The following is a 13,051-nucleotide window of genomic DNA, read 5'->3' as shown; positions in this document are numbered from 1 at the left end:
CAATTCCAGTTTTAGAATTTATTCTCGCCATTTTAATTTAAGTTTTAGCATATTCCAAATCATTTCCACCATAAATCCAATCACCCATTTACAAAATTAATTCTACACAATTAAAATCCACCTCCTCGTGGGATCGACACTCGTCACCATAGATCTATACTACAATAGATTCGTGCGCTTGCGAGTACATTAAAATTTGCACAACAGCGTGGGCACTTTATAAATGTGAACTATTCTCTTTACAACACAATAGTTAAATCGGAGCAAATCAAGAGCAAATATTAGATTAGATTAAATTAGATATTAAAATTGTGATTCGCTGTGGGCAATTATAACATCTAAAAATAAATAAAAAATAGATTTAAGTTTAAAATATTTAAAGAATATTAAAATTAAAAAATTTTAGGCTAATAGAATCTAGTCGGTCTTTTTAATGTCCTAAATAAAAATTTAAGACTTTAATTAGTTAATTAGGCCTAAAAGTTTAATAATATAAATATTTTGAAATTTTTTTATTTTTACCAATATTTATAATTTTATAATTTAAATTTCATTATTTATTTACTAGTAATTTTAAAAAATTAAAATAAAATTAAAAATTAAAATGGGGAAATAGGTAGGGGATGGGGATTCCACCTCATCTTCGTCCCCTCCTCGAATAAGAAATTAGGTAAAAAAAATTTCCCGTCCCTTTCCCGAATAAGAAATTGAGTATGAAATTATCCACATACCCTCCCCGAATGGGGAAAATCCCCGAGGGTACTCGTCCCTGTGGGGATTTTTGCCATCCCTTCTCCCCCCGTTAACTTACAGTTCATATAACTTACGGCCCAACGTAAAAAGTAAAGAATCCCATAAAAAGCAGTGAATCATAACTGTCATATTACTATTTTTTGTACAACAAAAAATAATAATAATAATAATAATAAATAAATAAATATATATATATATAACCATGAGGTTTGAGAACCTTCAAATTTAAAGTGAATAAATTACACGGATTATGTGTTTTTTTAATGTTTCTGACATTTTGTAATTTCAGATTGAAACATATATATATAGACACATGTGCACATTATCATTATGAGAAATAAATATGCACATAATCTTATATCATAAAATGCTTGTACTAAAAATTACATTCTAAACATTTTCATTCCACTAAATAATAATAATAATAATAATTATTATTATTATTATTATTATTATTTACACATCAACAACAAAATATCTAAAATATTGATGATATTTGAATATTGAAATATGAATTTTAACAATCTTCTTTTATAACATTTGTATTAATTCATGACATTTCACATTTCAGGTATAACTCATGGATGGAATTGTAAATCAACATATTAATAATTATTTTATAATTAAAATTGGATCAAGTTTAGTGAAAATAAAAAACTTACTAAATCTTATTCTGCAAAATTGTGTCCCAGCTCCTCTTTTCCCCCTCCTTGTGACTTCTTTATGTTTTTGTCCACCCCAACCTATGGCAATCTAAAATCATTTTCTTTTTCCAAGTCAATCCTATCGTTTGGCCAATATTTATTTCGACTTTATCTCCCTCAACACCAAATTTGAGAAACAGTGTACGATTGCGAGAGCATCGTCAACTCCGGAAATAGACCAAAGGTTGCATACAAGTGGCAATTAAATTAATCACCAGTTAATTAATTGTCAGTCGAAGTGAACGGTCGTGCAGCGTCATTAATAATCTGCAAAGAACACGTGGAGGTGACTAGAAAGGCGTAGACCCTGTCTTTTCCTGCATCAAGACAATGAGAAAAATTTATATTGGCTAATCCTACCAACTCCGCCACGTCAGGCTAATAAAATTCTGCGATTTAGAAAAATTAGGAGTTCTATGATGAGATTCTAAGTAAATTTCCTAACGAACAGAAATTTCAGAAATTTTAGGATAGGTTAGAGGTACCAAGTTAATTATACAATAAATAAATAAATAAAATATAATATTTATTTAAAAAAATCGTCATACAATTGATGATTATATTAAATTCAGTAATATATATTATATATTTTATTACCTTCAACATATAATAGAGTTATCTACAGTGATACCCATTTAGTTTGTCATTTGACAAAACCTCAGTGATTAGTCCTACGTAAATTCCTCTCCAATAAAGCAAGTTATGTCGTATTGGAAAAAAAAAACATTTTAATTTGTTTTATTGACGAAACTCGTTTCCTTTTTCCTTATTATGTAGAAATAGTGTTCATGCCGTAATTTAGACGATGAAGGCTCAATTATATTCCCAATTCATCATACATAATCTGTCACACTCAGCAAAAGTAATCGTAAAATATCTCAGTTATTTTATATGTTTGACTTAATGCCTATCACACATATTTAATATATATATATACATTACATACATACATACATACATATATATATATATAGATATAGATCATTGGCATGTAAGCACAGAAGAAGGATCTTAAACTCTCTTTCATTTTCATTCAAGCCTTACCATGCCTTCATCTGAACTCGTCATGGATAACAAAAATGCATCATCAACTGCTGGGAAAATTATAAGATGCAGAGGTTCTTTCTTTGTTCATATCATATTCATATTATTGGTCAATAACTATCCTATATAATAGTTTCATGACACTTATTAGCTTAATAGATTCATGGTACTTATTAGCTTATTCATAATTTTTTTTTCAATTTCTTTTTTTGCCTGTGCATATACATATAGCTGCAATCTCCAGAATCCCTGGAAAGCCACTGGTGATGGAGGAAATTGAAGTTGACCCACCTAAAGCTGGGGAGGTTCGGATCAAGATTCTATGCACATCCCTCTGCCACTCTGATGTTACTTTCTGGAGATCAACCCAAGTAAGTCCCTTCTTAATTAATCTTCATTATCGTTTTCAAATATTTAAGTAACAACCCAAAATGCACAACCTTTCTAATTTGATCAAGTCACCAAAATAACGTTTCTGCAGCCACCCATGGCAGTCTTTCCAAGAATTCTCGGGCACGAAGCCGTCGGGTAAAAAATCAACTCAACCTTAGATTAGATAGAAATGTTTGATGATTTGGTTATTATTCTTCTTGAATAATTAATTTCTGTGTTGATACATGACTAATAATGCAATTAATATTTATTATTTTTTTCTTTGATTTAAAAAAAAAAAAAAAGAGTTGTGGAGAGTGTAGGAGGAGGAGTGGAAGAAGTGAGGGAAGGAGATTTGGTATTGCCAGTGTTTCAAGGAGATTGTGGAGAGTGCAGAGACTGCAAGTCTCCAAAGAGCAACATCTGCTCAAAATTTGTCAATAAAGATAACCAAAGCATGCCGAGGGATGGAACGAATAGGTTCAGGGACCTGAAAGGAGAGGTCATACACAACGTCCTTAATGTATCGAGCTTCACCGAGTATACTGTTGTGGACGTTACCCACGTCGTCAAGATTACTCCGGATATCCCGCTCGATATAGCCTGCCTTCTCAGCTGCGGTGTATCAACCGGTAATTTTCGGACATTAGTAGATGTTTATATCATTGACTGAATCATGTGCATACATTTACTTTTGAGATAATACCATCTGAGTCCCTAATGTTTTCCACGCTTTCTCAGACAAAAAAATGGTCATACTTTTCTACAATAGAACAATCTGCTCACATTTATAATTAGAAACTTGTTAGGACCAGTTTAGATCAATTCTATTATAGTGTAATATAGATTTAACCTCTTATTACTATTATATAAATATTTATTTTACCTATATTAATAGCAGAGATGTCTATCGGTACCTAATTCTACAACTAAAAAGAGACTATGAATCCCTAATACACTTTCATGACTTAACTTTAACCATTATAATGTGGGGTCAGGCTACAGTGCAACTGTGGTACCGTGCCACAATTGCACCAGCCGTTGGATCCACTCAAATGAGTGGGGTCCACTTGAATAAGTGGAAATCCAACGGTTGGGTGCAACTGTGGCACGGTACCACAGTTGCACCACAGTTTTATCCTATAATGTGATAGTAAATAAAGTTTTCTTTTTGTCATCTTTACTGAAATTAGGGGGCCTATATGATACAATTAATAAACTACACTGTTACTTTGTAAATAGTTAATGATATAAACGATAATACCCATATTTACTTTTATTGCATATTTGTTATGACTCATCTAATGATCATAAATACTTATTTAATCTCGTAATTTTTTTTCCTAAGTTTTTGTTGGTGTTTGGTTGTTTTTTAAGTAGAATTTTTTATATTTAAATAAGCTAATTTGCTATATTAGCACCAACCAAAAAAATTGAGCTTTTAAAAGTAGATGTTACTTATTTTAAAAAATATATATGTAATATCAAAAATACAATTTTTTCAAAACATATGTAATATCAAAAAACACCCTAAGGACATTCCATTAATTACATAATACCCTTATTAATTACATAAGACCCTTATTAATACCCTTAATTACAAATGATTGCCACTATCTTCTTCTCTTGCACCGTCAACATTTCAATTATATTTGTTTATGAACATTTTAATTTGGATAGTATTATTTGTTTGGAAGAATATATTACTGACGTGTTTCTAATTTTGAACATTGAAGAAATTGTTGAACTATTTTTTTCTCATTAGTTCATAGCTTGAATTCATTTTGTTACAAGTTATATAATTATGAAACAAACTTTTTTACATATCCTATCTGGTAATTTAGTTACACAAAAGTACAATTTGTTTTGTATAACCAAACAATCTAATAGTTCAAAAGAGTTTTTTTAATTGACAACGAATCACCCAATAATTTTTTTTGTCAAAAACTCTAATAATGTAAGTTTTACACTTATAAGATCTATTTAATAAGTTGTACCAAATGGAGCTTTAATATATATCCACTTTAAATAATACAACATTCATCAATGAATGATGAGAGATAATATAATTAATCTACCTTAAACTACATCACATGCTACATGTAGAATTAATGATAAAATTCTTTAAAAATTATCATTATTTTTGTAATAAAAATAATGGTTACAGCTCACAATATTGATCCTAAAACCTATTGTAACGAGTTGTTCTATTTAATTATGACTCAAAATTATCATATCGTTTGGATCCCCCGCCCTAAGAGTTGACTGTCTATGTCTAGAATGGCCCCAGCTTTGAATATTATAACTTAGCTTGATTTTGCTGCGTAAGTCCGAAGTCTTTTGTTTTCTATTTGGAAAAAAAGAAGAAGATAAGTTTCCTCGTTTGCTGCTCCAACGGAGAAATAATGAAAATTTGAATTTGTTTTGGTTGATACTGATGGGTCCCAACGCCATGTGAACGGCAGGGCTTGGTGCGGCATGGAAGGTGGCAGAGGTCGAAGAGGGGTCCACTGTTGCAATTTTTGGGCTTGGAGCTGTGGGCCTATCGGTACTTATCCGAATCCATTTAAAATTTACTAGACACACCCCACACATACTTCCAACTCTAATATTGATGAGTGAGGTTCAGGAGATGTATAGTCAGTTATAACTGAATATTTTATTATTTTATCCACACATTAATACTATTCTTTTCGAGTATTTAGTTATTCTAGTTCAGAGTGAAAGTAACTGTGTCGTGGCAATCTTTCTTAAATTCTTAATGCATATTCAGGTTGCTGAAGGAGCAAGGATACGCGGAGCTACCAGGATCATAGGTGTTGATTTAAATCCTGAGAAATTTGAGACAGGTTAGTCGATTCTTTTCAAGCTTCAGTTCATTTGTTTAATAAATCCTGTTTTAATTTCAACCAGGTTTCACATGCTTATATTAATATACATTTTTTAATGGCAGGGAAAAAATTCGGAATCACTGACTTTATAAACCCTGCAACGTGTGGTGACAAAACAGTCAGCCAGGTTAGTCTTTAACTAGGAGCTACTCTCTAGTTCTATATGTACCTATTATTTGATTACGTTCAAGAAATAAATGAATATATCGAAAATGAGAACGGCTTATGGGTTGCGGGCAGGTGATAAAGGAAATGACAGATGGGGGAGCAGACTATTGCTTCGAGTGCATTGGCTTGGCGTCCGTAATGAATGATGCTTTCAACAGTAGCCGAGAGGTAATGCAAAACGCGCACACTCATATTGTTTTGTTCTTGGTCTTGAAATTCATAAATTTACAATTATGAGATCAGGGCTGGGGCAAGACGGTGATACTAGGAGTGGAGATGCATGGCTCCCCAATTTCTTTGAATTCCATCGAGATTCTCAAAGGCAGAAGCGTTTGTGGCACATTTTTCGGAGGGCTGAAACCCAAATCTGACATTGCTACTCTTGCCCAGAAGTACCTAGACAAGGTTCATTTACATTCATCCTTTCATCTTTGTGATCCTGATTCTGATTCGGCTGGCCTTTTGGTATTCTTGTGAAACCTGGTGATACATCAATTTATGATTGATTTAATTTGCAGGAGCTTAATCTGGACGAGTTCATAACACACGAAGTGAGCTTCCACGATATTAACAAAGCTTTCGACTTGCTCCTCGAAGGAAAAAGTCTGCGTTGCGTCATATGGATAGATAAACAAAATTGATTAGCTAATTTGGGATGAGATTGGGGGGGGGGGGGGGGGGGGGGGGGATTAAAAAACATGTCATCTGTCATTGTTCTTGTTATAACTATTGATGCTGCTGTTATAATTGCTTGGAAATAATGAATGCAATTTTAGTTTCATTTCATACCGGAACCACCAAACAAAGAGAAGACCTAGCAAAGGCCTGGCTATCCTAAACTGGCAATCCAAACACCCCGAAACTTCAAAACTGAGGCACGCGGGACACAACATCAGCCGCCGCAACTTAATCTGCTTATTAAAAAGGAGTGGGCATAGACGAAGAAGGCACAGCAATACATCACTTACAAGAATGGTGGCCAAAAATATGTCACTAATTATAGCAAGTTATGCCAAGTACCTTTTTTTTTTTTCCTTTGGATTTGTTTTACCATCTAATACATTAGGGAAATTTACACCAATAGCCATAAAAATTTTGGTTTTTTCCATCTTAACCCCCCAAACAAATTTCTATCAACATTAGCCATAAAAAAGCCTTTGGGACCAAAATACCCCTCTCTCTCATCTCTCCCCCAACAATCCCTCCCGTAGCCGGCCGATATCATGCAGTCGGCGATGGCTTTTAAATCAGCTATGGCGGTAGTAGAAACACGCTCCATTTCGGAAATGGCGTCGTCAGAGATTCTGGACTCGGTTTCACTGACCTCGTAATCTTCAAGATCAGAGAAGCTCGCTCTAGAGGCCCTGGAAGAGGAGACGAAGACAGACTCATGATCGAGATACTCTCCGTTGATCTTTAGCATATGATAAAACTCCCTTTCGAGTCTTTTCATGGCTGTTTGCATTAGGGTTTGGACAAGGACGAGCTTGTCAGAAGTGGAGTGATGGGTGATGAAATAGTGCATGGCGGTCTGCAAGTCGTAGACGGCTTTGAGGTAGTCCTTGGCGTCTTGGCGGTTGTCGGAGGAGAAGAGAGAAGAGATGCTGCATGATAGAGAGGTATCGTCCCATTTGGTGATGAGAGAGCGGGCAATTTGGATGTTCTCGTCCATTAAAGAATCGGAGAATGTGACCCGTTGAGGCGACGATGAAGGTGTGCCCGCCGTCGGAGATGTGGATGGTTTGAAGAATATGTTTCTACTGCCTGTCGCACCAAGGCTTGGTGTGACAGGAGCAAGGCTTGGCGCTTAGTGTGACAGGTGCATGTCGCACCAAGTTTTGACGAAAGTTGCTTTTGGTTTGTAAAGAAAGGTAATTTGGGAAGAAAAGCGTGTGTTTGGCTAATGTTGATAGAAAAAAGTTGAGAGGGTTAATTGTGAAAATAGCAAAAATTTTATGGTTATTTTTGTAAATTTCTCAATATATTAATATAATGTTAAATGAAATTACTGGAGATATTATTACGTGTGAATTGACATTATAAACATCAGAAAATACAAATAAAAAGTAATTTCAGATTAAAAACTAGGGTCCACTACTTTTTTTTTTCCCCAGCGGTTTTTGTCGGTGCTCCATGAGGTTTCATGTTGCTTTCCGCTTGAGGCAAGACGAACATATATATATATATATATAACTGATATATGGAATCTGTATTTCATTGAGATTTGTATATGACATAAATATATCATAAATTAAAATAGAGTGCTGCTAAATAACTAGAAGAATGAGAGAAAGACGAGAGAAACTACAACCTAAATTGCTGTTTTACTTTATCTTTCTCTCTTCTGTCAGCTTTTTCTCTCTCTCTTTTCTCTTAGCACATGCTTTATTCTCTTGTCTTTCTCTCATTTTTTTTTTATATTTAGCATTTTATATTAAAATATATTAAGTAATTATATACCACGGCCGTGTATGGTTTGGTAGTAGCCCAATTTGTGCGAGCAGCAGCCGCACCGCATACCTGACCTCAAAATTTTATAAGGAAAATGATGTTTGCCCCGGGTCAAACCCTGAAATTTAAACGCAGCATTTCATTAAAGGAACAAACGATGTTGTTTTCGCTTGCCAAATATTTCCCTCAGTCTTTGTCGATGGAGCTCCACCCAAGTATTTTCCCTTACCTTTCCTTCGTTGATCGAGCTCCAGCCACATCCAAATATTTTCTATTTCCTTTCCTTCGTCGATCGAGCTCCAGTCACAACCAAATATTTCCCCTTTCCTTCGTTGATCGAGCTCCAACCACCAGCTCCAGCCACAGCCAAATATTTCCCATTTCCTTCTTCGATCCAGCTCCAACCACAGCCTGAAATTTCCATTCGCAATCCACAATCCGCACCTGAAATTGTCATTCGTAATCCACAACTCACAGCTCAATATTCAAATTGAAACAACTCAGGATTCAAACAAAAAACATCGCAACATAAGCTTATTACCCATTATATTAAGCCAATTTAACAGGATTTATGAAGAGCTGCTCGATTTTCAAGCAGCGAGCCTCGGGAATCATCGATGGTATAAAAGCCATTTATAATTCCATCTTTTGAAGGATAGTTGAAGTTATTTTTACCCACTGATGTGAACCCACCACTGCAATTGAAGAATATGCTGAGGTTTTGAACGGTCTCACTGTAACTAAAGAGCGTGTGGTTGATAATTGCTTCTGGCCATTCGACTGAAGGACAATAACCACCAAGCAAATTACTGCAATCAAGAAGCAGAGGATTGTGGGGACACAGTGCAGAATATGTGCTGGGAGGATACTTTTGCTCATGATTAAGTTTTGCAAAAGGTCATGGAGAGAGATTAGTGAAGACTTGGTGTGTAAAATATAGATTGAGATTACTCTAAGCAAACGATGAAAGTGACTGAAGAAAAACAGAGCAGCAAAGGTAAGGCATTGGTGGGGGAAGCTTGAAGCAAAACGACATCGTATTGGTTAAAATTAAAACAAAAAACAAATCACAAAACACGTCGTTTTTTGTAAGGTTTTGAGGTTTGACTTGGGACAAATATCATAACTCATTTTATAAACGTTGGCTGTACGCCGATATCTTCAAGCAGTGTATGCAAGAGGGCTTAGCCCAACCCAGCCGGCCCACGCTGTAAATAGCAGCCTCAAAACTGTTATCCTGATTGATCGCCATAGTTCACTGGGATTCCAAAATATCACACGTGTCTACTTTTTATTTTTATTTTAACCATCACAGTAAAACAGTAACAATACCGTAGCTTGACCTACCAAACTCTTCTAGTCGTGTCTTTCTCTTTCAGCCTCATATCCTGGACTTGGCCGCCTTTGGGTAACTGAACAAACAGCAGCTGAAGAAAGTAGATCGCTTTTTGCCCATCAATGGCGGAAGCCCAAAGCGACAAAACTCCCTCCCTAGCCGAGGTACTTTTTGTCTTTTTATTTTTGTCTCCGTCAATTTTATTACAAGAGCTTAAGAAAATAATCAGTTTAGTCTAAGTTCGATCTGCGTTGCTCTTTATGGATCTTTGTTTCTGTCTGAATAGTCTTTGAGTTGAATATATTGGCTGACCTTATTCTTTTGGAAGCTCTGGATATTCGTAGGTAATGGGTTGGAGTTTTGACTACAATAGACCTTTCTTAGGATATTTTTTTAAATTTTGATGGCATTTGTCTGATTTTTGATCGGGCGTCCTATTGACGACTGATTGTGCCTTAGATTGGTGTGATAGTAGCAATCGAGTCAACTCTCATGCTTAAATTATGATCATAATATTTCGTGATTTAATATGATTGGATTTGCAGTTTCTAAGTTCTATGGTTGTAAAACTTTGAGGCATGTATCTGGTAAAACTCAATGTTAACTTTGTAGAATTTTCTCTGAGGATTATTTAGATTTTAGGGTTGTGCTTGACCAAATGGAAATGGATTATGCTTCTGTTCTCTTTATTTCACATGTGCAACAATCGTTTATTCCTCCCTGATTAAAATTTGAGCTCATTGCAGTGATTTTTGTTTTACGTGTGTAATGTGGACAGGATTATTTGTTGGAAAAAGAGAAGCAAGATGTAGCTACAAAACCTGTGGTAGTAAAAGAAGTTGAGAGTGCAGTGACTGCCTCTTCTGTGGAAGGTGCCACTGATAAAGTTGAAGAAACACCTGCTGCCGCCGCTGTTGAAGAAAGCAAAGAAGACGCCCCTGCTCCTGCCGCTGAAGAAAGCACTGAAGCCAGTTCTGCTTCTCCTGAGGACAGCACTAGTGATACGGCTCCAGCTGCTGCTGAGGAAAGCAGTGAAACTACGGAAGAGGAAAACTCAGGTGATCAGGAAGCCTCAGAAGAGACACCAGAAATAAAGGTAAGTGCTGTCATAGATTTGTTTTTTCTTTTTTAACATTTGTGTTTTCTCTGATGACTCATTTATTATGATCCCTAATTTGTATATAGCTGGAGACTGCACCGGCAGATTTCCGTTTCCCAACCACAAATCAAACAAGGCACTGCTTTACCCGATATATTGAGTATCATCGGTGAGTCATCATTTACTTATTTAAATTGGCTCTGAAGCTTTTGTCTGACTATCTGCATGCCAAGTTTTTTCCAGTGGCATATTATTGACGACTTTATTATTTACAGGTGTGTAGCTGCTAAGGGAGAGGGTGCTCCAGAGTGTGATAAGTTTGCAAAATATTACCGTGCTCTGTGCCCTAGTGACTGGGTATGTTTTACTAAAGCTTCCTGTGCTCTAATAACTTGTATGCTTGCTGTCTGACCTCCAGTCTATGTTAATATCTTCTACACTATTCAGATGTAGTTGTCAGTTTTTTCATGTTCAATGCTCCTACATCTCCAATTAAGTTATCTAATGTAAAAGCCTCTACTATCCTCATTGTATTATTAGGGAAGTTTCCCCCCCTTGACTTGCTGCTAAGTTTGCTACTGACATAAATATTAGGGACAGTTGAAACTATGGTGATGGGATTGCCAAATCTTATTAAGACATGCTGTAGAGAAAATATTTATTCTTGTGACTCTTCTTTTCGACTATAAATGCTGGACTCGGCCACTTCGATATAAAAAGAAACAATCGATTTGAAAATGCTCTACAAAATGAAATGTCCCATTATTATTATTATTATTTTTAAATACATGTTGAAGTGATGAAAAAGCTGGCTGGCTTTCAGATTCAAAAAGTGAAAGCGCTTACTTGCCTGCCTGCTTTCAAGAGGGCTTATCTAAAATGAAAGAAAGATGGTTAGGCTTCAATGGATTGGCATAAGCTAGGTTATTTCACGAGAAAGGGGAGTGGAAGAGAGAAAATAGCATGCTAAGAAAAATGTATTTGTTGCTCTCCGTTCAATTCTAAAGTCTTTTTCCTATTGCTTTTCTCTCAGTTTGCAAAAGATAGAGATAAGATTTCCTAACAAAATTGAAGAAAATGTATATTAATATTTCTGGTTGATGAAATTATAAGGCATTTTCTGTATGTTAAGCAGAATTATCCTTAGCAAAGGGGGTTTTGGATGATCTGTCAGGGATATTCCCTCTGAAAAGTTAAGGGATATAGAAAAGAAAACCCCCCTATCTGAGGTGACTAGTGAGTATGCATAGTGATCAGAAGGGATTCTCGTTCATTTCCCCATAGAACCATATACTAATATAGAATTTCTTTTCCTTTTTCCTCCACAATTTTTGCCGAATTGAGTATATCTTATTTGCATTCTAAAAAGGCATTTTGAATAACATTGTTTTAATGGTTTCTGTACTCCTGTTGTTTCAAGATGTGCCATTTTGTCCAAGCCATATTCCTAATGCTTTTCCTACCCCTTGTTTCAAGATATTGTGGTCATTTTGTTTAGCCTAGCCATTTCATCGAAAGCTTGATTGGCATCTGTCAGTATAATTATTCTGCATTGAAAGCAGATTGTAGATATTGATGTCTTTGGTGCATTAAAATGCATACTTTAAGGATGGGTCGCTGCTATTTTGTTTCTTAAGTTTTATAATCTTTTGCTGGCTAACTTTTGTTACATGACTGCTGCTCTTTGAGCTAACTTATATATTATGTATGTGTTACAGATAGAAAAATGGAATGAGCAAAGAGAAAACGGAACCTTTCCCGGTCCTCTGTAGGTGGTGCCATTTTTACGAACTTGGGTGTGATTCGCATCCTGCGGTTAAATTAAAGTTGCTACTCAAAATCCAAAGGAGTAATTTCTTGACTGAGAAGTGATTTCTCAGGGATCTTTTCCTAAAATCAATGAGTTAATAATTTTTTTTGACTTGCCTAATAGTTGTTGTTCAAGTCTCATAACACAGGGTTATCATCTCTTAAGATGAATTTTTTCCTCCAACAGTCCAACTTATGTTTGTGCCGTGGCATGTTGTGTAATTTTTATAAGGTTATCAGATGGAACCCAACTGAATCTGTACCATTTATGTCTGCCGTAATAAAGATTGGCTTCATTAGCCTCAAGAGATGAATGATTTGCTAGCTTTATAGGGAATTCACTAGATTGGCTTGATGCTGATGATTAGTATCCTCATCTTGCATTGTGACATTTACTTTCCTAAATATCAGCTTTGACTGCATC

General features: G+C 35.3%; 2 protein-coding genes across 2 annotated transcripts; both read left to right on the top strand.

Moving 5' to 3' along the window:
• Nucleotides 1-2,417: 2,417 nt before the first annotated feature.
• On the top strand, nt 2,418-6,617 carry LOC102621551 (alcohol dehydrogenase-like 2). Its single transcript, XM_052442010.1, has 10 exons — nt 2,418-2,575; nt 2,733-2,872; nt 2,983-3,029; nt 3,180-3,505; nt 5,339-5,421; nt 5,647-5,722; nt 5,827-5,891; nt 6,005-6,100; nt 6,176-6,337; nt 6,451-6,617. Exons 1-10 carry the CDS (start codon nt 2,503-2,505, stop codon nt 6,571-6,573), a joined length of 1,191 nt encoding a protein of 396 aa, XP_052297970.1. The 5' UTR covers nt 2,418-2,502; the 3' UTR covers nt 6,574-6,617.
• A 3,098-nt stretch (nt 6,618-9,715) lies between these two features.
• On the top strand, nt 9,716-12,933 carry LOC102620251 (cytochrome c oxidase subunit 6b-1). Its single transcript, XM_006472499.4, has 5 exons — nt 9,716-9,883; nt 10,498-10,815; nt 10,905-10,987; nt 11,094-11,175; nt 12,537-12,933. The coding sequence occupies exons 1-5, from the start codon at nt 9,842-9,844 to the stop codon at nt 12,588-12,590; spliced, it is 579 nt and encodes a 192-aa protein (XP_006472562.2). The 5' UTR covers nt 9,716-9,841; the 3' UTR covers nt 12,591-12,933.
• The last annotated feature ends 118 nt before the right edge of the window (nt 12,934-13,051 follow it).

This window comes from Citrus sinensis, chromosome 5 (genome assembly GCF_022201045.2).
Source record: "Citrus sinensis cultivar Valencia sweet orange chromosome 5, DVS_A1.0, whole genome shotgun sequence".
NCBI classification, from domain to species: domain Eukaryota; kingdom Viridiplantae; phylum Streptophyta; class Magnoliopsida; order Sapindales; family Rutaceae; genus Citrus; species Citrus sinensis.
The sequence above is the reverse complement of the archived record's forward strand: the minus strand, read 5'-3'. Positions and strand labels throughout refer to the sequence as shown.

Excerpts from the sequence above, each read along its gene's own strand:
- LOC102621551 (XM_052442010.1), top strand. The coding sequence starts at position 2,503 with ATGCCTTCATCTGAACTCGTCATGGATAACAAAAATGCATCATCAACT. Across the intron at positions 5,422-5,646 it reads TTGGAGCTGTGGGCCTATCG|GTTGCTGAAGGAGCAAGGAT; the intron begins GTACTTATCCGA and ends ATGCATATTCAG. Across the intron at positions 5,723-5,826 it reads TCCTGAGAAATTTGAGACAG|GGAAAAAATTCGGAATCACT; the intron begins GTTAGTCGATTC and ends TTTTAATGGCAG.
- LOC102620251 (XM_006472499.4), top strand. The coding sequence starts at position 9,842 with ATGGCGGAAGCCCAAAGCGACAAAACTCCCTCCCTAGCCGAG. Across the intron at positions 9,884-10,497 it reads AAACTCCCTCCCTAGCCGAG|GATTATTTGTTGGAAAAAGA; the intron begins GTACTTTTTGTC and ends TAATGTGGACAG. Across the intron at positions 10,988-11,093 it reads CGATATATTGAGTATCATCG|GTGTGTAGCTGCTAAGGGAG; the intron begins GTGAGTCATCAT and ends TATTATTTACAG.